The sequence below is a fragment of the Onychostruthus taczanowskii genome, unplaced genomic scaffold (genome assembly GCF_017590055.1).
Source record: "Onychostruthus taczanowskii isolate IOZ18803 unplaced genomic scaffold, ASM1759005v1 scaffold57, whole genome shotgun sequence".
NCBI lineage: Eukaryota > Metazoa > Chordata > Aves > Passeriformes > Passeridae > Onychostruthus > Onychostruthus taczanowskii.
This window is the reverse complement of record NW_024503346.1, coordinates 5,360,998-5,387,421: the sequence shown is the minus strand read 5'-3', so window position 1 is coordinate 5,387,421 and position 26,424 is coordinate 5,360,998. Positions and strand designations below refer to the sequence as shown.

The window sequence follows — 26,424 nt, the reverse complement described above, 5'->3', positions numbered from 1 at the left end:
ATTCATTAATTTAACTTTCATTCTGTTTCACTGATAGCAGTGAAGCAGGAGAATGTGTTTGTCCCCTGAGCATCCCCACTCCTGGGAGTTCTGTGGCAGGTGAAGAGGAAATTGAGGCTGGCAGTGCCAGCTCATGTCCTGTGTCCTCTTGAAAGGAGGGAAGAGTCAACACCAAGCAGAAAATACTTACTGGTGGGCCTGGCAAACCAGGAGGGCCTGGCTCTCCCTGGAGGAAAGAGGGAAAAGTGTTAGTGCTGAACCTCTCTTTGCTGCCTTTTTCCAACAACGGTGTTCCCAACTGCACTCAAACCTCTCCTCGTGCCCCTCCAGGATTCACCTGCCTCAGTCTCATGAGCTGATGCTCTAAACCCTGCTACTCCCTAAGCAGGATGAGCCTGGATAACCTTTTCCAACATCTGCAGTAGCAGATTTTGGGAAATCCACATCCCCAGCCCCGCAGAGAGAACCACTGCTCCTGAACAGTGCCCCCAGAGCTTTCAACTCCCTCCAGACAGAATTTATTTGCACTTGGGATTGGTTGCAAGTGGGGCAGAGAGGAAGCTGGATGGGTGTCACAGCTTCCAAAAATCTTCCTGGTGATTCAGGGATCAGCTCCAGCTTTCCAGGGCACAGTATGGAGCTGTGGCACTGCCAGGAGCTGGGGATTACACCACAAAGTGAAGAATGAGCAAACTGTCTACAATGATTTCCTTCATATGACTAAACCTGGACAGGGAAAGCAAACAAGCACAGCCCCCAACTGGTTTCCACCTAATCCAACTGCACAATCTGAATTAAACACAATTTTCATACAATATTTCAAAAGCACTCTATTTTTTCTCTACTGTAATAAAAAGAAACTTTTAAGAACAGCATTAAAGGTGTTTTTGAGACAACATTTTGTAAGTCTTTAATCACTTCTTCCAGCTCAGTCAGTTGTAATGCCATTCATAAGTGTGTGTGGACTCCAGACAAAAATTTATATTTTATTGTTAGGCCCCAAAAGAAGCAAACATTTGTGAACAGCAAGAGCTTGACTGGAGCTTGGTTTCCAACTCATCCCACAGAAAAACACTTTGTGTCCCAGTCCAGAGGGTACCCTGCCCTCCTGGCTTTAGGGCAAGTGCACTGAATATTGTGAGAACTATTGTGGGTGAGCAGAAGGGAAGGAGAAACCTGGAAGGAGAAAATCTCTGTGCAAGAAGGGTGGTTATTAACAGAGCAAGGCTGGAAATAACACCATCCCACCACAGGGCTGCTAATTAGGGGGCAGGAGATGGGGGATTCACAGCATGTTTCTATATTTATTGGGAAGGCTGGGGGCAAATCCCTCCAGCCTGGAGCTGCTCAGGATTTATGTCCTGCCCCACTGGCCAGCCAGAGGGTCCCTGAACAGAGGAATCTTTATGCTCTGACTTGCTGAAGCAACTCCTTCAGTGTCCTTTGCCCACAGCTTTTCCATAAATAGTTATCATAGCAGGCTGGGTAAAGGTTCCCAGCCCAGGAAATGAAAGGAGCAGTTCTTTGGAAATGAAAAGGCAGCTGGAAATGGCTGCAGGGGTGGTTTGCTCCCTCCTCCAGCACCTGGGATTGCCAGCCCCTTGCATTTTTCCTTTCCTCTGTGGTGGGAATCTGCACAGGGAGGTCACAGAACCAGCAAAGATGCTGGGGAGCATCTTAAACCTTGGTCCTGCCTGGTGGAGCCCTGCAGGACTCTGCAGGAGCACCAGAACTGCAGAGAGCTGAACCCAAAGCCTAATCAGGGTATGTACCCCCAATGCCAGGTCACTGGGAATTAGAGCAAGGGCTGTCAGCAAAAGGAAATGCTCCCCTGCTGCTATGTGGAAGTTTACTCTTTCTCAGCAAGTCAAGCCAGGAGAGAGAAAGCAGGAGGAAAAAAAAAAAAAAAAAAAAGCTTGATTTTTGAAAAGTGACAATTGCTTATTAGCAATTTAGGGAATTACATCTCCAGAAATAATTCACAGGAACTTGTCACTAATTCTTTCCATCAAAACATGCTGTTTCTAGTCTTGGGAGAGAGAGATTTTGCTTGTTACTGGGTATGAAACAAGAAGCTTGTTAAAGGCTTTAATTATAAAATATTTCAGAGGGACTTAATGTTGCAGCTCCCCCTGAAAGGCAGAGATGAAAGCCGGACCTTTGAGAAATTGTGCTGATGGAGTTCATCCAAGGAGATATCCTGAATAATTCAGCTGCATGCTCTGCACCTCTCAGTGCTCACAGCTGATGGCAGGAGACTGCTGAACACCTCAGCAGCACTCACCCAGCTCAAAGACACCCAGCAGAGCTTCCACACCACTTTCATCCAAAATCACCTGTCATAATGACCTGGCTGGAGTGGCTTACAGAGGTCAGGAATTCGGTGCAGAAAATTTTCAATTGCAATTTAAGAAAAAAGTCTCAGCACCAAAAGAAAAATAAAATAATCGTTTCACTCTGCAGTGGCATAACTGACACTGCCACTCAGGATCCACATGACCCTCCCCATGCAGCACTAGGAAAACATAGAACAGTGCTGAATTTTATTTACCATCATTTTTTGGAGTGTACTGACAAAAAAATGAGCAGCTTGTAAGCAGGGAGGCTGCGTGACTCTGCTCAACACCAGGCACAGCCCAGCATCTCCTCCTGTGCAGCTCCTGAAAGGACTCAGTGTCCTGCTGAAGAGCAGGAACCACTCTGGAGCCTTCCCTGGACAGCCAGACCATCTCACCTGAGCAGGGCACCTGACGCCCTCTGTCCACAGGAGGGATGGGTTCAAGTCTGTTCAAGTTAGAGATTATTCCTGTGTAGCCAAAACTCCAGGCTGAAGTTGGGACTGCAGGACTTTGCACCTTAAACACTTCACCCAGCCACTTGATTTATCAGGACTAAGTTCTTCACATTAATTAGATGTTGTTATTTGAGCCTGTCCCACGGGGAGCCTTCCAAAGCTCTTAGCTGTGGATAAAGGGGAGTAGGTCCACATGACTGACACCTCCCTGGGCTCCTGTTTCCAAGAGCAAGCAGAAGCCATGCTGGTGCTGTTATGTAGTTAAATATCCCGGAGGAAGCAGGAACTGAACCACTACGGGGTTTCTTTCCCATTTCCTCTCTGCAGAAGTTGAAACTTGAAGTCCTGAAGGGTTTTATCCTTCCCAAACTCTTCTTTTTGCTTCCACAGTGGATCACAGCCAGCCTTTCCCAAAGTGTGCTGGCCACAGCAACGCCCTGCTGCAGGGACTCCACTGCTCCAACTGGAACCAGTGTCCTTTGCCCTCTTCTGGGGTGTCCCCTGAAGCCTTTTGTGACACCACCAAAAACACCACCAAAAACAGTTGTCAGCTTTGAACATCTCACATCACAAAACCAGAGGGAGATGCCCAGGAATACAGACTCCTTTAGCCAAAAGGACACTCAGAGGGAGCAGCTGGAAATCAATGAGGTTCTCTCTTCAGCCCAGCCTGGCTCAGGGAGCTGCAGGGAAAGCTCCCCACTGCAGGCACAAACACTCCTTGTTCCCCATGTACCAGGCAACTCATACCTTTTTTTTTTTTTTTTTTTTTTTTTTACCTCCTTATTCAAAAGAAAATGATCTACATGGAATGAATAGATTTTTTCAAGGTTGCTTAAGGGCCCAATTCCAATACATGCACTTCAGAGGAGCATTAAAAACCCCTACACTAATCCATAGGCAGCTCAGAGAGACAAGAGCTGCTCAAACTGGAAATCAAAGCAGGAACCCAGATTTTGCATTTGATGTGGTCTTGCAAGGTCCATCTGATGCTCATTTTATCCACTGCCAACTACAGGACACAATTCAGTCCTTATCTAACACATGCACAGAAGCAATGTTTTAAATTTCTATGGAAACATCAATTAAAAGTAACAGAAAAAGATTTTCTCCTCCATTAAATCCTGGGTTATGTAGTCTTCTCCCTCTGCAGGAGCTGCCTGCTGAAACAAAGGCTCTTCATTTTGTTTGCCTTTTGGGCCACTACAAACTCATGTCTGGCAACACAAGAGCCAGATCCTGACACATCCTGTGCCAAAGTGAGGGATGACCATGATGACAATATTGAAATAAAACTAGTAAGACAAAAGCAGTGTCCAGTGCTGCATATTTGGGTCTCTTGTAGCCTCTCTAGAAATGCAGATGCTCTGAAGCATCACATAAATCTGTCTTTGAACTGCTGAACGTGTGCTGACCCCACACACATCATACCCCTGCACTGAGCCCTGCACAAAAAGAGAAATATTCTACTTCGCAAGCAGGGTCACAAACCCGCGAGCTCTCCCTGGGGACGGGGACTGATCCTGCAAAGATCAGCAGCTCCACTGGCTGTTCAGGCTCCTGCAGAGCAGGACAGGGATTTTCCAGGTCCATCCCCCAGGGATGCCCAGAGGCTGCAGATGTGGAGAGCAAGAGCAGCTCCTCTGCCCCACCCCTGCCCCAGCCAGCCCTGCCCCGTGTCACTCACATCAATGCCGTCCTTGCCAGATGGTCCAGGGGGTCCTGGTGGTCCAGGAGGGCCTTGTGGTCCAATTCTTGGAAGGGACTGGGGAAAAGTGGGAGACAAGAGCTTGTTTTTCCATCAGAAGGAACACATGGGTTAGATCTGAAATCTTTGGCAGAATCCTACGGTTTAACACTAAATCTGCACCCCCTGCCAGCCTGGGTGGGCTCAGAGTTGCTCCAGAGCAGTGCAAGGCTCTTTGGAAAACTCTTTTGACTGAGCACATCCCAGCTCCTTTTACTGGCAGCTATACTGGGAATGCAAACTGGACACTGGGCAGCAAAGGGGTTTTGTTGTATAGGAAATTGTTCTGACTACAGGCACGTTTTGGATTGGGCAGAGCCCATGGAAAAGGTGCCGAGTGCTTGGTAGAAATAATGAATTTATAGCCCCAGTCTGATGGGGTGGTGGCAAAGCCAGGCAGACACCAATGAAGACAGGAGGAGAAAGGGACAGTCTCCTTTCAGAGCAGGGTGCCCCCTGAAAGTCTGGGATTTTGGAAAGGTCTGAGGTGGGGGGAAGGAGAGGAAGGTCCAATAAATGACTTCTGTATGGAGAGGGCTCCAGAGAGCAACTTACTGTAACTTCAGGGAACAAAGGTTTCATTGTAGAAGCAGCCCTGCTCACAGCAGAGTTCTGAATTCCCAAGCCAGGCTGTGAAAATTCCTCACTAACAATGAAAAACTCACTGAGGAGTCACTTCCCCAGACAATAATATTAACACCAGACAGGGAAGTTTAATACAGCTTCATGTCTCAAGTGAGCAAGGGTTAAACATGCTGTTAAGTGTAAAATTTGAAAATTGATTGAGGGAGTGAGTAAGAAATTCTGACTCAGATAAAGACCCAGATCAGATCAGTTTCACTGGAGATCTATTACTTCATTGAAAAAGCAAGCTGTTTCTGTTGCATCTACAGATCTGCCCTTTCCAAGGCTTTCCCTCTCATAATTGCAGTCCTGAATGGGAAAACACCATTTCTACAGAAACAGAAAGCAGCAGCTTTTACACCTACCCCACACAGGTACAAACCCAGGTGCACATCTGTAATAAACTTCAGAATAACCACTGCCTATTGCCACATTTCACCCCACAGGTACAACACACACTCTTTTTTACCCTTACAGGTTTTCCCTGGAGCATGAGACACAAATGAGGTTTCTCACCTGAGCCGATGCTGAGGCCAAGAGCTGACACAGGGAGAGGAGCCCAAGAGCAGAGATTCCAGCCATGGTGCCCAGGCTCTGCCTCTCTCCCTTTCCTCCAGGCAGCCAAACCCTTTCTCCTCCAGGGTCCAGCAGATCCCTCCTCCTCCTCGCGGCTCTCAGCTTACAGAGCAGAGACTCCTCGCCTCCAGATAAACCTGTGGCTCCAGCTGGAGCAAGGGAGAGGGGCCGAGCTTGGAGGAGAGGAGGTGGGAGAAGGAGGGGGAGCAGCAGAGCAGCTCTCATTCATGCCCTGCTGGGCAGCCCCAGCCTCCTGCTCCAGGAGCCTCAGCAAGGGCTGGACGGGGAGATGGGACACAGGAGCAAAACTGGGTTACTCCAGCTGCAAACACAAAGCTGTTCCTTAGGTCTCACCCAGATTTCCCAAAGCTCATCACCACCTGTGTACCGGAGAGGTAAAAAGGAACACAGGGTGAGTTTTTCAGTGCCCGAGGCCACTTAACTCCAGCAGGGACATTAAGAAGCCTGTAACACAATCTCCACAGAGAAATGCACTTACTGCTTAGTGAGGTGCTTTGTTAGCTCTGGAGGTTGTTCTCATCTGGTTTCAGGGGTTTTTTTAGAGTGATCTGAAGAGCACTGATTCCTTGAGAAGTGATGAATGCTGGTCAGAAAGCAGACAATCACAGACAGATACAAAGAGGAAGGAAAAAGGAGGAGCATTTTCAAAGGCACAAAGAAATATCTGAAATACTGTGAGGAAGGAAGGAGAATTCCCTGTCTAGTGATCCCAAATGGCAATAGATTCATGAAGATGCATCTCCTGCAATGAGCTTCACAATTCCCTTTATTGATTAAAGGCAATTTCATCCAAAGCAGGGCTTTTAAGTGGAGAGGAACAGTGGCCAGATTCCTCAGGGCTGAAATGACACAGCTCATCTGGGTAGGAACACAAGAGGAGAAGTGGAAAATCAAAGCTTAGGAACTGAAATACCTGATTTTAGCTTGGCATCTTTACAACAGGAGGCTTGCAGGAGCACAGTGTTTGTCTGACCAGCTCTCCAGCAGCCAGCATTCCTGGAGCTTTGGCAGAGGGATAAAGGACTCAGATTTACCAAGTTCCCACAAGATTCTGTGGAACAGGCAGCTGGGGACAGAAAGGCAAGGTGTGTCTTTAAGCCTTCTGATGGCTTCAGAGTAACTGGAATCCTTTATTAGACAGCCCAAACCCTGAAGAGAGAGCAGCTTTGCACAGCTTGTACCTCCTCCTCCACACTGAGGCCAACTGATGACAGGAGGGAAGGAAAAGGAGACCCAAATTCCTCAGCCACATCTTATCCAGAGCCAGCCAGGGCCTGGGGGGCTGCAGCAGCTGAGGTCTGCCCATGACCAGCTCAGAAGGGCCCTGGGAGTGTTCACCTTCAAGACCATCCCACAGACCAGAAGGATTTCCAGTAACCCTCCACCCCACACGCACAGGCAGCACAGCTGAGGGGACACAGTGACTTAGAGGAAATGTTTCCACAAATAAACCCCTGTTCTTGTGTTCTGAGGGGAAAAAACCCCTGCACTGAAGCTCCCACAGCCAGGCTGGGCAGGAGCCCCAAGGGATGCTCCAAGCAGAGTCCTGGTTTGCTCTGCAGAGCACCACAACACCTGTGGGAGCAGAGCTGCAAAAGCAATGCAAAACATTCTGAAACCAGCAGACACCCCATCCCTGGAAGTGTTCAAAGCCAGCCTGCATGGGGCTTTGAGCAAACTGGCCCAGTGGAAGGTGTCCCAAGATAAACTTTGAGGTCCCTTCCAACCCAAACCATTCTGCAATTCCATGCTTTCCAAGCACATAATTAAACAAACAGCATGGGGAGGGGGGGGTCTTTTCCTCAAAAACATTCACTGGGCACCTTTTAGAGGTGGAGGAAGACTGGGCATCACCTCCACAGGGAATAAATGTAGGTGTGTGCCATGGTGAGCCCAGCAGAGCACCTCTTGTTGGGGGGAATCTCAGCAGCAGTTGTGTGCCATGGTGAGCCCAGCAGAGCACCTCTTGTTGGGGGGAATCTCAGCAACAGTTCATGGCTCCAGGGGGGTGGGTAAATACATGGTCATATCCTACCCTCAAAGATAAAAAAAATAAAAGGAAACTGATATGCATTGAAGTCATGCTTTAATAGGGGAATTAACAGAACAGACTCTGTGATACAGCTCTGAGTGCTGGCAAACACCTTGTGAACTCACCACACACACCTACAGCCAAAAGTAAACCTGCTAGGAGAGGGAAGGGTTGGTTTGAGCACTCACTCCAGGCTGGGGCTCAGAGTGAAATCTCATTAAACACAAAACCATAACAAGATATAGGATCTATGCCCCAATTGAGCACATATTCACAATGAAAATTTCATTAAATAAGAAAATTACTATAAATCTGTACAAAAGCCACAATTAACAATTCTTAGGAATCTGTTAGGAAAGAATTCTCACTCAACATCTTCAAGTATTTCTATCTGTAGTTAAGTGTATTCTTATTGGCTATTTACCTCCATCTGTTCTTAAGAAGTATTAAAAAAACATTAAAGCCTTTTTTCAGCACGTGTGTGACCATGAACATCAGAGGTTAGGCTTGCAGACTTTTATTCCCACACACATATGTGGCATGCTGGATCAGAACCTACAGTCTGGGAAGGCAAATCACTCTTTAAATTCCTTGAAAGATAAAGCTTGTTAAGAGCTGTAGCAGAGAGGAAAAACATTGACACTGCACAAGCTGCTGCATCTGCTCTCTGGCCATCTCCTACACAAACCAAACAGCACCAAAGAACCTCCAAACCAACCCAAACAACCTGAGCAAACAGCAAGTCCAGACCTTCAGGCTGCTGGAAACAATTTCCCCTGCTTCATGAAACAGATTCTCTGTTGTAAATCTTTAGGAGTGAAGGTGCTAAACTGTTTTAATGCTCCTTCAGACCTGGTGGAATATTGTGTAGTGCAGCAGAACAGCTGACAGGGAGGTCAAGAACAGAGGCAGGCAAAGAGCTGGCAAGGTCTGAAAGTAAATTCTTCAGGGCTGGAAATAAACGAACCAGACAAGCGTAGCCTCTCCAATTAACGTTTCAATTAACTGCCCCACAAAGCCCAGTGGTTTCCAGACGTGCTGCACTGGAACATGCCCTGGCTGTCTGACATTAAAGGCAAAGCAACCCTGCTCTAAGTAGGAAACAGGTTGGATCTGACACATCAAACCTCACATCTTTCCATGCAGGAAAGAGCCCCCCAGGCCACTGCAAATTACCAGCAAAGGCTGAAAAAAATGCACTGGGAAATATTTGTGCTGCTTTGGCAACTGAGAAATGAGGGCCTCTGAAACAGTCATGGAGAAAAAAATCTGTGGAAGACTATAAAGTGGTTGGAAAACATGGGGAAGAGCAGCTCTAGAGTTTTATGCAAAACCTGGAGCTTTTTCTCTCAGAAACCAGCAGGCAATTTGTAGTCTTAACTCTAAGAAGAACTACAAAGCAACCTCTGTGGGGATAAAGAGAAATAATTACCCAGCACTTTGCACCTCAGAGAACAGAATCTCTACCCAAAGGTTCATACTCGTCAGAGACACATTTTGGCTACAGATTTATCCCAGTTTAAAGCCAAACCTACTTTCCTTATAGGAGGAGAGGCAACTACACTGACATCATGTGAAATCCATATACTCATCTCTTTTAGAGAAACAGCACTTTTGCCAGGAAAAAACTCCTGGGAAGGTACAGCCTTTCACAATAACAAACAGAAGTTACATAGCAGTAGAAAGGCCTGGCAGATTAGGTCATGCTGTCTTACATTAAAAATCGTGTCTTTAATAAATACTTAGGTAATTCAAACAAGGAGACAGATCAGTTTTCCTCTTCTCTTTCAGTAGGGACATAACCATAATCAAAGCAAAGTGCAAAAATCCCCGTTGCTCCAAGATAGCCCTGAACATCAGATAAAACCCAGCAACTGGACACAGCCTGTCCATGAAGATGACTAAATAAAGTTTTCCTCTTTAGGGTAATCAAGAGCTGGATCTCAGTGAATTTACTAGAGATGATTAAAAAATCATGGAAGAGTGAAAGTGAGACAGGGCCAGCTGGATCATCCCAAAGGAAGTTTATTCAGTTCTCCAAGCCACCAAAGCTGGCTCCCAGCAGCCAGGGCAGTGCTATCTCTGCTGGCTCAGGCGCTTTGCTGTGCTGCTCTCACTCTGCTGCTCCCTGCTCTTCTCCAGGCTCTGCTCCATTCTCACAGCCTTCACCTTTTTCTGGTGGCACCTCAGCACTGCTTTCTTCAGGACAAGTGGGTGTTATGCTCTGCTCACGACTCTCTGGAGCTTGTTTGTTGTCTGTGTCTTCCTCTTGCCCTTTTTCACCTGCCTTTTCCACCTTTTCCTGCTGTCCTACCCCATCTAGTTCACTTTTACCCTCACAGAGTTTGCTGTTGCAGTGGTGCTTATCATCCCCTGCTGAGTCTTGATCACCACTGGACTTCCAGCCATCCTTGATTGGAGCAGTGCAGCCAGTCCTGGGGGGCCTGGAAGCAGCCGGGGGTCTCACAGCCCCACCATCTGCATCACCACCCCCCTTCTCACTTGGCACTTCCACAGCTGCATTTTCCCCACTGACACTTTCTTTTCCAGCCTCACCATTAGCAGCAGATGGATTTGCCTTGGCACCAGAGGCTGAGGGCCCCATGCTCAGGTTTATGGCCAAGTTCACTTGTTTGCCTCTCGATGTTTTTTTATCAACCTTCCTGCGTTTCACAGCCGCATCCGCGGCCTCCGGCGCCGCCGGCTCTTTGGTGCTCGAATCATCTTCCTTCAGAGCTTCCTGACTCTCTTCTGCCTGGGAGACTGGGTCTGAGGAGGGGATCTCTGCAGCAATTGCACACTCTCCCAGATTATGGGAAATGTTTTCAATATCAGCAGAGTTTTTCAATGATCCATCCCCTTTAGCATCTGCCAAACTTGCATTCAGTTTTCTCTTCTTGCACTCTTTTGTGCAGTCATTCTCTGCAGTACCCTGCCCTTCTTCAGTTTCACTTTTTAAATCCTTTTCCTCCAGCTGGGCAAACGAAGCTTCTTTCTCCTCTTCATCATCTCCTACCTTCAAAACACATTTGCTTATCTTCTCCTTTACATGTTCATCACTCATTTCAGGCTGCAGCTCTGCAGCATCTCCAGCTTTCTGTGTCACCTCTGAAGACCGGTTCTGACCCTTCTCCCCAGGATCACATTTTTGACACAGAGTGTCCTGTTTATCCTCAGGCCTTTGGTGCAGCTGTGGCTTGGCAGAGCGGGGTCTGTACTTCTGGAGTTTGTCACGAGGCCCCCACACAAAGCTGCTCTGAGGTTTGAAGTGTTGCCAAGCGTAGTGGATGAGTTCCCTCCTCTTTTCTTTGCTTCTGACAGTGAACAGGAAGTAATCCAAGGCACTTCTCTTGACATTTGGTAATGTCTCCTCGACAAGAGTTTCTGTGAGGAAAAACTTCACCAAGTGCACTTGATAGTCTTCATATCCCATCTCCCCCAGGCACTTCAGGATGCGAGTAATCCTCAAATTGTTGTGGCTGAACCTGAAGGACACAGATAAGCAAAGCTCTCAAGGGAAGGTCTTACAAGTCACTGTGAACCTCTGGGACATCTGCAAAATGTTTTACCATTTACTGACTGTGAGCCATTAAAGACTATTTGACAATGCAAATAGGAGCACAGGTGGGCTTACTTTTAAGGCACCCACTGCTGCTGTTTGCCTTCAGCAGCTCCTTCCTAACCCTCCCTGGGCTGATGGGATTCATCATCTCAGCTGCTTGGAAAGGTTTTGGCTTTCTGAATCAGCCACCAGTAGGTAAGAACCACCATGCTGGGGCAGATACATAGGTCCTGCCCCAACAGAGGCCCTGCAGGGTAAGCCTGTAGTGTTGAGAATACAGGCATGAAAGGATGCTGCCAAAACATCAGGACTTAAGCTAGACACAGCTGATTTTTCCTTTAACAATTGACAGACTTTAAGTTGTTTTTTCTTTTGTGATTATGCTCACTCCTTTCAAGAGGTTAATATCACCAGGAAGGGTAGTTACTTACCCACAAAACCTGCAATAATATAAAATCATCCCATTTGCAGAGCACTTTTCACACACAAGGACTCAAAGCATTTGACACACATTAAGGGTGCTTCATAAACAATCAGGGAACCATATGGAAAGACTTCTATTTTGTAGCTTAACAGAATAAAAGTTAAAAATGCTTTCACTAGATAACATTTATCAACAAAAGTCTCCATTCCTCAATGGCTGGGGATTTCCTAGGTTTAGACTTTTTTTTCCCCTTCAAAGAAGTGCCTGGCTGCAGTAAATGCTCAACAGCACCAACACAATCACCTGTTCAAGTTTTCAAATCGCTCACGCCAATTCTCTGCTCTCTCAAGTTCTCCAGTTTCTTCATTGACCAGGTTGATTCCATAAAATCCCAGCATGAGCTTGTAAGCACGTAAAAACCTGTCCATGACTTCCTTGGACTTCCTGAAGGCCTGAAAACAAGATAGAGCAATTAGAAAAAAAATGCAACTCCCTAATTACCTGCACCAGATTAAGTGGCACCTGAATTCTAAACAAGGGTTGACTGTATCACTAAGCATTTCATTGCTGACACAAGACAGGCAAATGCTTCCCTGTGAGCTCTGTGCACACTAAAAACCCAAGGAAACAATGGAAAAAAAACACTGGGGGATCCTAACACCCTGCAGATCTCAAAGAAAAAAGAGACAGAAGCTTAAAATAAATACCTGGATTTCCTGACAGGTGAGTGGCCTGGCACGCCAGTTCATCCCATGTTCACGTAAAGGGAACAGCCTGAAGAGAAAGGAATTTTCAGGTGAGATGAGCAAAGATGACATCCAACCCAGAGAACCCAACTTCTTAAAACCAAGAGAGATTTCAAAATTTGTGGTATCACAGGCAGCTCTTGGAGAACTCCCATACTTATGGACACTGAAGTGGTTTTCTAGTAAACTCCTCCCATAAAAGTATTGTCTACACTAATAACAAAAAACTTTGCTTATGTGGATCTCTCTCCTTGGCTTAACTTTGTGCCACAAGACCACAAATGACTGAGATCTATTGCCACAGCTGCACTAGAAACCTGTGTTTTCAGGAGTCCTAGTGTTTTGCTTCCTGAGGAGTGCAACTCAATTAACTAAAGTAATTCAGGGCCTTGTGTGAAGCTGAAATGAGGAACACAGATCCACCTGACACTTAAAAGAGGCCCAGCTAGAGAGGCACTGTGTTCATGTAAACAATTTACCACTGTATGTAGGAATGGTTTTCTTCCAGCGTTTCATACTTGTCCCCCCAAGATGAGAGCAGAGTTTCAATATTCACACCTGCAAGGAAAAGGAAAAGGTCAGGCAAGAAGTGACACCAAATTAAAATTAAATTTAAGCCAGTCAGTCACTCCACACAGCTCACTATCCTAACCTAGATATTTACACACGGGCGTTAGCTTCCCCAACAAGACAACTGGCCAGAAAAATACCTTCATTTCCTACCACCAGAATATTAAGGAAAACACAGCAGGGATATTTAAAAATTGAAGTTCTTTATGAGTTTTTATTGGCTTGGGTGGTGGTTTTGGTGGGTTGTTTGGTTTGGTTTCTTATTATCTCACATGGATGAAACCACTCTTTCATCAACCAGCTGCAGCAGATGGCATCAAGCAGCCACCACAAAAGGCACTCACCGTGGGGCACAAAAGCAATCTCATTTTTGTAAAAGCTTAAGTTCCACATCTCTTCATCCTCCTCATTCTCTGGTTCTTTCAAATCCTGGAAATGAGAAAAAGAAATGAATAAGGAGCAACCCTTTAAAAGGCAATACCTCTCCTTTCTTTCCCTCACATTCCCTACACATTTCAAGCTAAATTCTCAAAACGTGCTTTGGAAAGTAGCAGCTTGTTTCTGAGGCACCCACATGCACATCATCCCTTCCCCCTCACAAATGAATCCTTGGAAGGGGCTGAGCCTGTAAAGCAAAGGCAAAAAGGTGCTGCCAAATCTAGGAAGAGTTCCTGCAGGCAGAAGTGGTGAGGAGCAGCCCAGGAGCACGTACTGGGTAATGGTTTCTGTATCTCTGCAGGTCTCTCGCCGCAGTCCAGTTGCGCCTCCCGCTGCACTGGAGAGAAGAGACAGAGCAGAGATTCAGAATAAAATCACCCTCTGCAAAATAAAATGACAAAATATAATGCCCTGACTGAATTCAGCACCTCACACGGGCTCCCTGCACGTCCTCTGCACTGCCAGCACCCCAAAACCAGACTGGTGCAGTAGTCATGTCTCTGCAATCCTGAAGACAAATTTAAGCCAAGAGAAGATAACACCATCTCCTGTCACCAAAATACTTCTTTTTCCTTCTCATCTTATTAATCAAGGTTTTTATGTATTATGTATTTCTTTCATCCCACTTGGGTTTGCCAATGGAAAAGATCAGAACAAGCTGGAGATCCCAAATATGAAAATGTGATTGTTTTTCCCCAACTCAAAGGTTTTAAAGCAAGACATGTCTCTGAGCTGCTAAAACCTCTAGTGAAGACAGAGGCTAGACCTTAAAATTGTAGAATTTAGGATGCAGAAATATACCTTGAATTCAAGATTCTCATTCCCTGCAGACCTTGCTGAAATAAGTTTTCTTCATCTTTGCTTTATGCTCAAGATCAGCCTTGATGATTTAGACAGTGGACAGCACCAGAGCCACATGGTCACATTAGATATTTATGTTATTGGACTTCTCTTCCAATCATACTCTTCATTATTAACCATCTTTCCACGTAACCAAGTTTTATGTCAAGCCTACCTGAAAACCCCTCCAAGACAGCAGTGAGGAATTTGAGCTTTGATCCTGCAAATAAAAAGCATTTAGTTGGAACATTTTGAAACCAAATTTCACTAAGAAAATAAAAAAATAGATACAAAACGAGAATACCCACAGCAGTGACTCACAGGATCCCTATTAGTTGCCAAGTGACAGATTTACCTAGTTACAGCTGAATTCACTGTATTTTATGCATAATTCAAATTGCTACAGAGAAAAACCTGTGGTGTCACATGAACAGGCACCAAGTTCTCATCACAGATGTGCTAGATTCATTCCAAGTGTGACATTTAGACAGAACTCAAAGAACAGCTTTATTTCCCCCTCTGGACTACTTCATGGAAATAGAAGTTGCAAGTATGCCTTAGTTTAAAGTGCATTTTAACTGAAATATATACATATTTATTTATTTATACATTTGATTACCTCAGTGATATGGAATTTTGTTACATTTCACAAGCAACACAGACAGATTTATTCTTGCTGATTGCTGAACCATCTTATCCCAAACCATGACAGGATTTTGCAGAGTTCTGCGAATTGAGAACCACCAAAAGGAACAAGACTGCTCATGAACAGAGGGCACCCAAAGCACAGCACAGCCAGAGGGTTCAATGCCAGCTCACAGAGAGAACAGGGAAGTTGGGAAATGGTGCTAAGATGTGCAGAGTCTTGCAAAACAAGCATTAAATGAAATTTAGAAGAAGCAGCAAAAACTTCCCCATGTTACTTCATAACATCATTTGGTATTTCTTAACATCACACAACAGAGAAAAATAAAACCACTTTCCAACAAACACTGGTCACTGGTTCATTAATCATTAAGGCAGGAATGGGTCTACATTTGTAACACCTTGCTGTAACAAAGTCACCCATTCAGTTGCCCTGATGACATGGAGCCATGCAGCATTAATGACAATTTTGTTCCCAATTACCAAATAATCCCAGAAATTCTTTACATTTAAGATTCTAAAGTAACATCCTTGAACACAGGTGAGAGAGAACAGCAGACTGGGTCCCACTTAGAAAGAGAACTGGTTTGCTGAAGAGTCTTTGCAGGTACAGAGACAGATGCAATGCCACGGTGTAAGAGGCTGTAAAAGGCTTGTCCAGAAAGAAACCAGATCCAGGGAAAAGGCAACCTGGAGCACAGCAATCCAGAGAACAAGATGGGGAAGCAAAGAGAGCAAAACTCAGCTTTGCTCCTCCAAGCAGGTGTTGCTCCTGGGTCTCTACAGACTACAAACTTAAGGCCTTTCTTCCAGGTAAGAAACACAAACTAAACAGCAAGGCTGATACCTCCCTGTAAAAATCCAACACCTTTTAGTCTCACAGCAAAACTGAGTGGGTTTCACACAGCAAACCTGCATCACAACAGGCAGAACGTGCATTGCTGTGGGAAAGGCAAGAGAAGCTGAGAACATAACAGGGAGAGTGGGACAGAAAGAGGATCTGGCTGAGAAACCAGCTGGAACAAAAGAGGATGTGGATCGTGAACAAAGCACAGGAACAAGAAAGGTAAGTGTCCAGAAGAGTGATTGAAACCTTTAGTTGATGCAGATTTAGGAGAAAGCAGGACCATGGGGTTTGTTATTAAAGCAGCTGATCATGAACTCCAGGTGGCACAGCAGTCTGAGAGGGAACTTCTTAAAATGAATACAACCCCCAAAGTTTCCAAAGCTCACCCACAGAAGCTGAAGGCACTGAAATGCAAAAGAGCTGGAAAGACAGGCCTGCAGGAACTTCAGGCTGTGAACACTCACAGAGACACAAGTGAAATGCAAAGACAGAAGCAGAATTTTAAGTTTGTTTTGAAAGCGCATAGTGAAAATAACAATAAAAAACTCTAACCTCAGTACCAAAGAAAGACATTATCTGCTTCAGGCAAAAAGAAAACCATCCAGGCTGAGGGGAGAATAATGAGAATTAGCGTAAAATAAGCAGAAGTAAGGAACAAGTTTGGGAAATTGATCCATGCCTTTGACAGGCTGCAAAGGCATAAATGGCCAGCAGAAGATTTACTGCTTCTTTGTGCATTCACTCTCATTTTTTAGGCATTGCCAGATAGGTGACTACACATTCATCACTGAAGGAAGAGCTCCTATTTAAAAATGCAGAATAATATTCCAGGGCTGTCTCAGAGACAACAACATTCTCCTTTATAAGGCAAAGGTGGAGAAGTCCACTCACTGGAGTGAAAAAATGGTCCTTGCTTTTACAGTTGGCACCATTCAGAGTTGCTCTAAGGAAAAAAAAAAGAACCTGAAGAACAAACACATTCAAACAGAATAATGGGAATGTTCTGGAGTTATTAAAGCTTGTGAAGTCCAGCCACGTACAAAAGAAAAGTTAGATAAGGTGCACTCCAACAGTGCAAAAAACTTCAAAGGAAATCTCTGTCTCTTCCCTTCAGAATTACAGCTATTCCACCCAAAATACCTTTGGCCTTTCCCAGATCTACCTGCACAGATAATTTACTGCTCCTTCAAAAGTGGTTATTTCTATTTTAATGCTTATTAAGGAAAAAAAAGGAAGTTTAACATCAAGCTCTTTTAAAAGTATATTTATTAGAAAGCTTTATCTGCCTGTTTATATTCTAAAGATAAGGACGAGGTGCAGAAATGAAACTCAGAGTGAAGCAGTGGTTTCCCTTTCCCAGAAAGGGGAGGAGTTGAAGCACTGGAGTGTGTTTTGCTTGGCATAGGAAGTACTGAAAAGGATAAAGTTCTATTTACCAAAGCAATGCTGGAGAAGAAATTACTGACACCCAATGTCAAACTGAAATCCACTGATGCTATAACAGAAACTTCAGATAAGACTAACAAATTCATTTTATTTCAAATCAATAGTATTTTAGGGCACCTGACACAAGTGCTTGTGTTTTGCAGCTTGCTCAAACTGCACACATACCTGTAATTTTTAAAGCACACAATTTTTTGGTTGTCCAAGTCACTCTACACACACTCCCTAAGAAATAAAACATGTCTACGAGAAATAAAGAGTTACAGCTCATTTTTAAAATTGAGCAGATGTTATGTAATGGATTTTTATTGATGGCACGGGAAGGCCGCCATACAAAGCTGAGGATACCAACCAAAAACTTAAAGGAACATCGATGCCATAATGCCAAACCCAGTGGCCATCAGCAGTGGCGAACAGGCAGGTGCCACACACACCTGCATTTATTTATGGCATAAAGTACCCACATCACAGGGAACAGCGGGGAAAACCAAATTCAAATATTACAATTCCACTGCCCACCTCAGGGCAATGTAACGGATCTTGGGCAGTCACGAAGCGACAGCATCCCTGCAAGCCCCCTCCTCCAGGGGGATTTGCTTCCTCAAGATGAGGAAAAATTCCGTGCCGAGGATCCCCCGAGGGCCGCGGAGCCTCCGCCGGCACCGAGCGAGCAGCGGCTGTGCCCGGGGAACGGGGAAGGAAGGGCCGGGAAGGGGCTGGAAGGGCTGGCAGGGGTCCCCTCAGGCCGTCCCGCCCCGCAGGCTCCGCTCTGTGCCCGTGCCCCCCACACGCACCTGGCTGTGCCGCCAGCCCCACGCCCGGCCCTGCCCCGGCTGCTCCCCGCTATCCTCCGGCTCCTCCGCCGCCTCGCCTCCGCCGCCATCCTCCTCCTCCTCGCCGTCCTCGCCGTCCTCCTCCTCCTCCCCCTCCCAGGTGGAGTCGTACTTCCAGAGGTTCGCCTCGTCCTCCGCCTCGTCCTCCTCCGCCCTGGCCGTGAACCAGGCCGCCATGGGAAGGTGAGGAGAAAGGGAAAGCGAAAGGGACCGGGATGTGGCGGCGGGACCGCCCGCCCGCCCGCGCGCACAAAGCCCGGGCACGTGTGGGGGGGACCGGGGGGACGGAAGCGCGGGCACGCCCCGCCCCCTTCCTGCGCCGCCGCGCCCCATTGGCCGCCGCCCGCGCGGGCACTGCGCCCGCCCGCACCGCGCCCGGGGGATCCGGCGGCGCCCGCGGTCCCGGGCGGGCGGAGCGAGCGGGACTCGGACGGGAACAGGGAGAGAAGAACGGGATTGCCAGCCTCGGACAGGGTCAGGGAGAGAAGAACGGCACTGCCAGCCTTGTGCAGGTACAAGGATCAAAGAACGGCACTGCCAGCCTCGGACGGGAACAGGGAGAGAAGAACGGGATTGCCAGCCTCGGACAGTGATAGGAATCAAAGAACGGCATTCCCAAAGAGCCAGCACTCTGATAAAGAATGGGGACAACAAGCGAAGTGTTTACATTTGCCGATACTCAACTTCAGATCCAAACAATTCCTAAAAAATTGAGTTGCTGGTTTGACCGTGAAACCCCCAAGTGGACTTTCGGCGCTGTGAGGCTGGTGCTGAGTGGTTGCAGCAGTACACGCCACTGTCGATATTTCTACTTCAAGCTACATAAACATTTCACTGGTAGAGCAAAACTTTCTGATTAGAATCCCATGGATGAGAAGGGTTTGCCCACAGGGACATGAGACTTGAGTTCCAAAATCTGCACTTCATGGCCAAAATCTATGTAGATCGTGACACAGTAATCAACTCTTTAATGCTAAATTACTTCTAAAATAAGTTGAGCCAGATTTTAATCAAGTCACACAATAACTGCCATTTAGTAAAATAAAAACAAGTCAAATTTATTCTTTGTATAAAACAAGAGAAGCAAATTAGGCACACAAGAACTTGGCTATGTACCTAGAATAAAGCCAAAAAATGAGAAGACTCGTAGTGCCTCACCTTGAAGGCAATACTGAGAGATCAAGAAGTAATTCTTCTTTTTATTAACTGATAGTTAATATAATGAAACAAATTCAGTACCATTTCAGCCTGCTTCATTCACCATTTACCAGGTGTGTGTTGACTGCAATCCATCTTTTGACAACACAAAAATAGTAACTTCATCAAATCTCAAAGTTCTAGCATATAAAAGATAAACATTACAATGTCAGCAAGATTCTTCAGTTGTAGAACAAAACGAACATTTTGGAAAACCAATTCCATTCACATCTACTAAAACTGCTTTAAAAAAATAAATAATTAAGTACAAACCCCACTGTCATACACTACTGTATTACAAATGGATGAAGCAACACCTCCATGTTCAGGCACAGCTCAGCTAATCCCTTAAAAAACCATGTGTCATCACCAGATATTTTATTTAGGACAGTTATTAATTATTTGGGCTAAGGGTGTTATAATTTTCGCTTTACTTATGGTTGAAGAATGTTACATCAAAAAGGGTGAAATGAGGTTCCTCCAGCAAAGAGAGCAACAGAATACTTCAAATGCAGTGGTCATCTGCATTTAAAATAATTTTAGTTTTACTGAACCAACAAATTGAGACATTTGATACAAATGGAAGGGAAATGGCCAAACATTACCCACAGATGGTCTGTAGAAGTCACAGACAGCAATGGCAGATAAAGCAGTCCCACATTTACAGAAATCACTTCTGCTCTTGGTGGTCCATGTGCCCCGTGGGGCACTCTTTCCACGAGCTGTGCTGACACAGAGTGTGTTGCTGGTCTGAAATGCAGCCCTGGCACTGTCACACCCACCCTCCCCACTGCCAGCTTTGTCCCACGCCCCGGGAAGGCGGCTCCTCGCTGCTGCCCAGAAAACCCCCAGGAGAGACAAAGCCAGCGGGCAGATTCCTCAAATACTGGCTCTTTTACTTCCTCTGAAAGTTCATGTGCTGCTCCTTGTTTTTCCTGCTCCCTCCTCCCATCCCAGAGTTTTTCACTGCTCCTCAGCTCTACGTCCTGCGGCGTTTGGCGGCGCTGGGACTCGAGGGGTTGCTGTTGGCGTTCAGAACCTTCTCGGTGACTCTGTTGCGCTTCCTCTTATCAGACCCTTCCTTGGATCCAGGATCTGATGAAGTTTTCTCTTTCTCTTTGCTGCTTGGCTTTTCTGTTGTTTTTCCTAAACTTCCAGAGGGTGCAAAAACTGAAACAGGACCAAAGTAATGATTCCAGATCAGAGTCATACACATAGGCAAACAAGAGTGATATCAAACTTCTTTATATTCCATAAAACTTCTCAAAACAATCGACTCTCAGCATATTTGTCCATCATTTAAGTCTTAAGGAAAAATCTCTGAGAAAGGCACATCTTGCTTTTATTATTTGCTTTAAAGACAGGCATATATTTTGACAGGCTAAAAATCAAACTCATTAAGTGGAATTAAACAGCACTTAGTATTAAAATAATTAAAAGGAACACTTACAGAAACATAGGACCAATCTATGGAATTTATAATCAGCAGCAGTCATTACATTTGGTACCATAGATAATTTTAAAACTGAACACCCAAAAATTTAATATATTTTAAAATACATTTTAGATCTTTTATTACAGTCTTTAAACACCACTTATTCAGTGATATAAATATGATGAAATTATATAGTCAGCAGTTGGCTTGGTCTGTTAAGATAAATAGCAGGATCTCTACTGTTCACATTTGACTTGTTCTACAGCAAAGTGTTAGGAAAACAAGCCTTTTATTTAAAAGCAGCAAAATAATGAGAATAAAATAAAATAAGCACTCTGCCCCCCTTCCCATTTCAGCACGCAATTTTACAATCTCTTTTGATTTATAGGCCCTATTTCCCCCATGGCTACAAAGTTCCCAACACAGAGCATTCAAGTTCAAAAAAATCAGACTCAGCTTTCTTCCAGAGATCCTCAGATTCCTTCAGAATCCCAGGGGTTTGTCAAGTACATATTAAAGCAAAAAATCTCCAAAGCTATACAACTTTGTACAGATGAATTAGGAGCAAAGAAGAAATCTTTTTAATAAGCAGCTGCTTACTCTGTGCACTCTTAAATTAGTCAAGTTCTTAGCACGAGCACAGGTTAAGTCTGAGTACAAATCACAAAGTACACTGCATTTGGATTTACATTTTAACATTAATTTCTCAATTACAGTTGGTTTTTAATCTCGTATTACACAGTAGAGAGTTACAAAATTACCTTCTTCAGGACCTGCATGCGTTTCCATCTCTTCTTTTAAAATTTCCTCTTTCACTTCTTCTTCCATCATTACTTTTCCTACAGAAAGCATCATTGGCAATGGTTAGATGGTTTTAAAGAACCACGTGGATTTTTTCTGGATTAGTAGCCTCTGCATATTTGCATGATTGCAAATATTCCATGCAACATTCAGCAGTAATTCACTGCCAAGAAATTATTATTAACACGAGAAAGTGAAATGCTAAACAGGCAAAACATATTGCAATGTCTTATTTGTACTAAGATTTCACACTGAATTTTTAGTGTAAAGTTTAATGTACCTAATAATTGAGAAGCATTCCACGGAAGTTTAAAATATCCCAAGAAGTTCTTTGGCAGGTGCTTGAATTTTCTAGCTCCTACTTTGGATAACACACATCAGCTAAATTTCAAATTCAGCTCTCACTGCTCAGCCTGAGATTTCTGTCAAACTCCTGCACATTTCTATTAGATTTGACAATACACGCTTTCTGGGGGGAGTTTTGTTAAAGATTCTGAGATGAGATTAATTAAAGCAACCAACAATCAGAGACTGCAATCACATCTCACCTTCTCTCACTTCTTGAATCATTTCGTCAGGAAGAGCAAAATTCTTCTCTATATTAGGGAATGGAAGAATCTCAGATTCATGCTTAGAAAGAAAAGAAGGATCTCTGTGAGTGACTGGTAAAGACTTTAATTTGAATTTTGACATGCAATCTCAAGTTCTATTTTACATGCAATTAGGAGCTAAATAATTTTTAAGAAGACATCTCAGATGTTAGAGAATCAGGAGGCTTCTGATATCAAACTGATTACTGAGGTCAGGATAACTGAGATCACAACTCACGATCATTTGAGATCATTTTTGGAACCCAAACATAGCAAATTCTTATGTAAACAATGATAACTTTCTCATTTGACACTTATATATGTATATAAACATTTTCTGCATCAGCATTTAGGCAACTTTAACAAACAAAGTCAGAACACAGTAACAAAAAAACCCCCCAAACCCTCAAGGTTTTATTGTCTCCTACCTGCATTAATTTTATTCAGGCAAAACCCCATCAACTCACTGGAATGACACCTAATTCTAAGTACCATGAAAAGCACAACAGGCCCAGTGATTTTGGCCTGGCAAAACTCCATGAAAACTCCATGAAAATTCCATCAACCCTTTATACTCACAAGAGCCTGCATATCATACATGGTGCTGAGGTGGTCCCAGATCACTTTGGATGAGATCTGCCGTCCGATATTCTGGCTGAATTTATCCCGGATACAAATCATGTGGAAATGGCGATTCACACCTGGGGGAAGAACCCAGTGCAATTAACGCTGCCAACAGTTTTATTTATGACAGTTAGAGATATAAAGAAATTTATTTATTTACTTATGTATTTAAAAAGCCATGTTGTTACAGGGAATCCATGCATTGCAGGAGAGACAGCTGGAAGCTGGGCAGGCTGATCTTTCACCCTACGCTGCAGGCGCTGTTCTCCAGGGAGCTGAGGGTGCCCCTGTGGGTAATTCTAACATAGCCAAAGCTTTTAGAGGGGCTGTGTGAGAAACATCCCGAGGGATGTATAAGGAGTGCTGTGTCCAGTTCTGAGCTCCTGAGTACAAGAGAGACACAGAGTTCCAGGTGTGGGTCCACTGAGGGCAACAGAGGAGAACTGGAGCATCCCTCTGACAATGCAAAGCAGAGGGAGCTGGGCCTGTCCAGTCTCCAGATGAGATGTCTAAGAGGGGACCTCAACAATGTTTATGAATATCCAAAGGAGGGTGCCAAGAGCAATAGGACGTAAAGCAATGGGCAAATACTGATGCACAGGAACCTTCACCCGAATACGAGGAAGAACATCTTTACTGCGAGCACTGGAACACACTGCCCAGAGAGATGTGGAGCCTCCCTCACCGGAGACATTCCAGAAGGGCCCGGACACAATCCCGTGCCATGTGCTCTGCAATGACCCTGCCTGAGCCGGGACCCGCTCTGTGATGCTGTGAAGCGCACGGCAGCCGCTCACACCGGCTCAGGGGCCCGGCCGGGCCCGCGCTCCCTCCCACAGGCCCCGCCGCAGCCCCGCGGGCCCGGCCCGGCTGCAGGGGCCGCTGGAGCCGCCCGGGAGCCCCCGCCCGGCCCCGCTCCCAGGCCCGGCCCCCGCCGCTCCCGGAGGCCGCGGCCCGCGCTCACCTACGGGCTTGTGGCCCAGCATGGCGTGGAACAGGCACACCTCCACCTCCGGGCTCCACACCACCGCCGCCTCCTCCGCCGGCGCGCCGGGCTCCGGGCCGGCTGCCGCCGCCGGGCCTGGGGCGGGGGAGCCTCGGCGGGGCCCCGCAGGATCAGGGGGGTTCCTCCGGACGGGGCCGCACGCGCTCGCAGCGCCGGAGGCGGGAGCTGAGCACCGGCACCCGGCCGTGAGGGACGGGCGAGGCCGCGGCACGGCCCGGGAGGAGACTCGGGGACTTCTGGGAACGGCGTTAGGGAGCCCTGGGAAGAGCTTGGGGAACCTCTGCGGAAAGGCTTTCGGGCCTCTGGAAGAGCCTTACGGGGCTCAGGGAAGAGCCTTACAGGCCTCTGGAAGTGCCTTGCGGGGCTCAGGGAAGAGCCTTACGGGCCTCTGGAAGTGCCTTGCGGGGCTCAGGGAAGAGCCATACGGACCGCGGTCCTGTTTCAGGGTCTCGGGCCAGTCGCGGAGGCAGCAGAGCGCTGCCGTCCCCATGGGCTCCGCAGGGCTCTGCTCTGCATTTTGAGACCCCTGGCACTGGGCTGGCAGCACTGGGGGTCACAGCGGGCTGGGGGCCAGCCCTGCTGCCCAGGAAGCCTCGGCCACCCCAGTGCTTACCCTCTTGGTTTGTGAAGTCTTGGCTGTTATGAATAAAAAGTTATCTATTTTTGTTTAAGGTTTCATTTATATCAGGTACCAACCTGGCGCTGATGCTTAACAAACAACATGCTTAACAAATAACTATGCCTGGCTTGGTTGCAAAATGCAGAACTGACCAGCTTTGCCCATCATTTAAGATGTAAAAAAAAAATTGTTTGGGAAGAAAGGGAACGTATTACTCCCTCGGAGATCAGGGGGTTTTGACTTGTTAGGTATAATTAGACACACAGGCATGAAATAGGAGTGCTGTTGCTTAGGTGATAGGACTTTCCAATTGCTCACTCCTCACTTGAAGATTTAATCCATTTTGTGACATTAAAAGTATTTCAACAGTAAATAACGATCACATCATGTGAAAGGAATGAGTGTTCCGAGTGAATAATAAAGCAGTGGGGGCAAACACTCACAAGCAGAGACATTATTTTAATGCAAATTATCCAAATAATAAAAAGCAGGAAGGGAAAGATGCAATTTTCTGAAATTGAACTTTCTGTACCTGTTCGTACACAAGGCGCTGGCTCGTATCATTGTTTTGGGCTTGATGTAATTAATACCTCAAGCAGGTAATCTAACATTAAATAAACATTTGAAATAAGTTAAACCCAGAATCTCACATGTGAAGCCTTGGGAAGGTTGGTTGTGTGAATCCTGGGTATGGATGCCTGGGTAAAATTCCTGTTTTTCAGTGGCATTCAGTCTGACCTCTTGGAATGGAAAGGATTCTGTGACTCCAGTCTGGCTTAGATGCTGCTGAAGTTGTCCAAGAACAGCTTTCTCTGAGAGCTCCAGAGTGACCAGAGATCTTGCTGGAACAACCTCTCTGTATCAAGACTAGAGGAATCTCAGAAATATTCCTTGTGCCTGCTGTCACTGCTGTACCTGTGTCCTGGCTGTGCTGGACCTGCCTTCACACAGCACAGGCTGCGCACTGATTTCCTCGTTTTGAGCCAAAATTACCTATCCACAGGACTTTGCCAATCTCAAACACAGGTCCTCATGTTTTTGCAGTTAAACCCAGCCCTAAATCTCAGCCGTGGTTAATCTTTCAGTGTTTATTTGATCTATGCTGCTGCCTGGTCTTTAGCTGCTACTGAGAGAAAGGCTGGTGATTTCCTGTGATGGCTGCACAGCAGGAGGAAATTAGTTCCTGAGCAACTAAATCCCTGTTTTCATACATGTTTCTAGATGTGGAAAAATGAGGGGAGAAAGAAGAGCAAATAGATTTCAGAGTACAAAAATTGTTCCCTGGTAAAACAGTTTTCAAAGTTTTGCAGGAATAACTTATTTTTAAGCCTGTGTGAGCCACTGAGTTTCAGCACTCTCATCTGTCACATTATGCTCCTACTTAAAGACATCAAGAGGGAATAACTGTGTCAACTCAGACAGCAATTTTTATGTCACTAAGTTCTGATGGCTAAAAAAAGTAACATGTGAAACAGAATATGAAAAAAACCTATGTCTACCTCTGAAAATACAACAGCATCTGAAAACAATTCAATTCAGTACAATAATACTAAGGCAACAGGAGCAGTGTGTGCATAAACTGGCTGCTATTTTGTTTCAATCACAAATAATTACATTTCTGTGTGTCTAAATTCCCTTGTCATGTTCAATGCCTCTAGGAAACATATGGGAGCCTATAATAATGCCATGTACAGCCTCCACCTGGATCTTGACCAGAGTTTAATTTTTCCCTCATTAAATTTGACTGGTTTGGTTTTGTTTTTTCAGTCACTGAACAGATTTTTCAGAAAAAATTACATTTCTCTCGTTCAACTTTAAATTCTACTTTTGGGTTTGAGCAGATATGGGCTGTGTAAGACGTGCATGATTTTATTCCTTCCTTTTTCTTCCTATTCTTTAGGCTGCTTTCAGCCTTAAAAACCTGGCTGGTTGTTGTGTCACCTAAGGGTGCTGAGCCCTTGGCTGGATCGGTGTTTCCCCCGCCAGAAGATGATCAGTAATTTCCTAAGA

The 26,424-nt window shown here is 45.6% G+C and overlaps 3 protein-coding genes across 4 annotated transcripts in view; all 3 read right to left on the bottom strand.

Annotated features, from left to right (window-relative positions):
* COL9A3 (collagen type IX alpha 3 chain) overlaps positions 1-5,970 on the bottom strand; it is a 34,263-nt gene extending 28,293 nt beyond the window's left edge. The window contains 4 exon segments of the mRNA XM_041417809.1: positions 191-226; positions 4,482-4,559; positions 5,682-5,921; positions 5,923-5,970. Coding sequence (XP_041273743.1) covers positions 191-226; positions 4,482-4,559; positions 5,682-5,921; positions 5,923-5,970 — 402 coding nt within the window.
* Positions 5,971-7,822: 1,852 nt separating this feature from the next.
* OGFR (opioid growth factor receptor) lies at positions 7,823-18,409 on the bottom strand. 2 transcript variants are annotated; one of them, XM_041417877.1, is made up of 8 exons: positions 18,104-18,409; positions 14,550-14,594; positions 13,809-13,871; positions 13,441-13,525; positions 13,006-13,084; positions 12,488-12,554; positions 12,084-12,232; positions 7,823-11,279 (listed from the first exon to the last, which is right to left on the bottom strand). In XM_041417877.1, exons 1-8 carry the CDS (start codon positions 18,317-18,319, stop codon positions 9,908-9,910), a joined length of 2,076 nt encoding a protein of 691 aa, XP_041273811.1. In that variant the 5' UTR covers positions 18,320-18,409; the 3' UTR covers positions 7,823-9,907. The 2 variants fall into 2 exon arrangements, with proteins under 2 accessions (XP_041273811.1, XP_041273812.1); XM_041417878.1 differs by lacking the exon at positions 18,104-18,409 and adding an exon at positions 16,419-16,446.
* Positions 18,410-19,174: 765 nt separating this feature from the next.
* LOC121342996 (MRG domain binding protein) lies at positions 19,175-24,285 on the bottom strand. The gene is made up of 6 exons (XM_041417773.1): positions 24,178-24,285; positions 23,754-24,075; positions 22,745-22,866; positions 22,124-22,205; positions 21,536-21,613; positions 19,175-20,509 (listed from the first exon to the last, which is right to left on the bottom strand). The coding sequence occupies exons 1-6, from the start codon at positions 24,283-24,285 to the stop codon at positions 20,319-20,321; spliced, it is 903 nt and encodes a 300-aa protein (XP_041273707.1). The 3' UTR covers positions 19,175-20,318.
* Positions 24,286-26,424: the final 2,139 nt, after the last annotated feature.

What these genes read in the sequence shown, in the direction of transcription:
- OGFR (XM_041417877.1), bottom strand. Translation starts at nt 18,319, where the DNA reads ATGGCGGCCTGGTTCACGGCCAGGGCGGAGGAGGACGAGGCGGAGGAC. An exon ending in TGTCTTGGAGGGGTTTTCAG is followed by an intron (nt 13,872 to 14,549) that starts GTAGGCTTGACA and finishes TCTTCTCTCCAG; the next exon opens with TGCAGCGGGAGGCGCAACTG. An exon ending in CGATTTGAAAACTTGAACAG is followed by an intron (nt 11,280 to 12,083) that starts GTGATTGTGTTG and finishes TGTGTCCTTCAG; the next exon opens with GTTCAGCCACAACAATTTGA.
- LOC121342996 (XM_041417773.1), bottom strand. Translation starts at nt 24,285, where the DNA reads ATGGGGACGGCAGCGCTCTGCTGCCTCCGCGACTGGCCCGAGACCCTG. An exon ending in CAAGGCACTTCCAGAGGCCC is followed by an intron (nt 24,076 to 24,177) that starts GTAAGGCTCTTC and finishes GCCTTTCCGCAG; the next exon opens with AGGTTCCCCAAGCTCTTCCC. An exon ending in GATTCAAGAAGTGAGAGAAG is followed by an intron (nt 21,614 to 22,123) that starts GTGAGATGTGAT and finishes TGCTTTCTGTAG; the next exon opens with GAAAAGTAATGATGGAAGAA.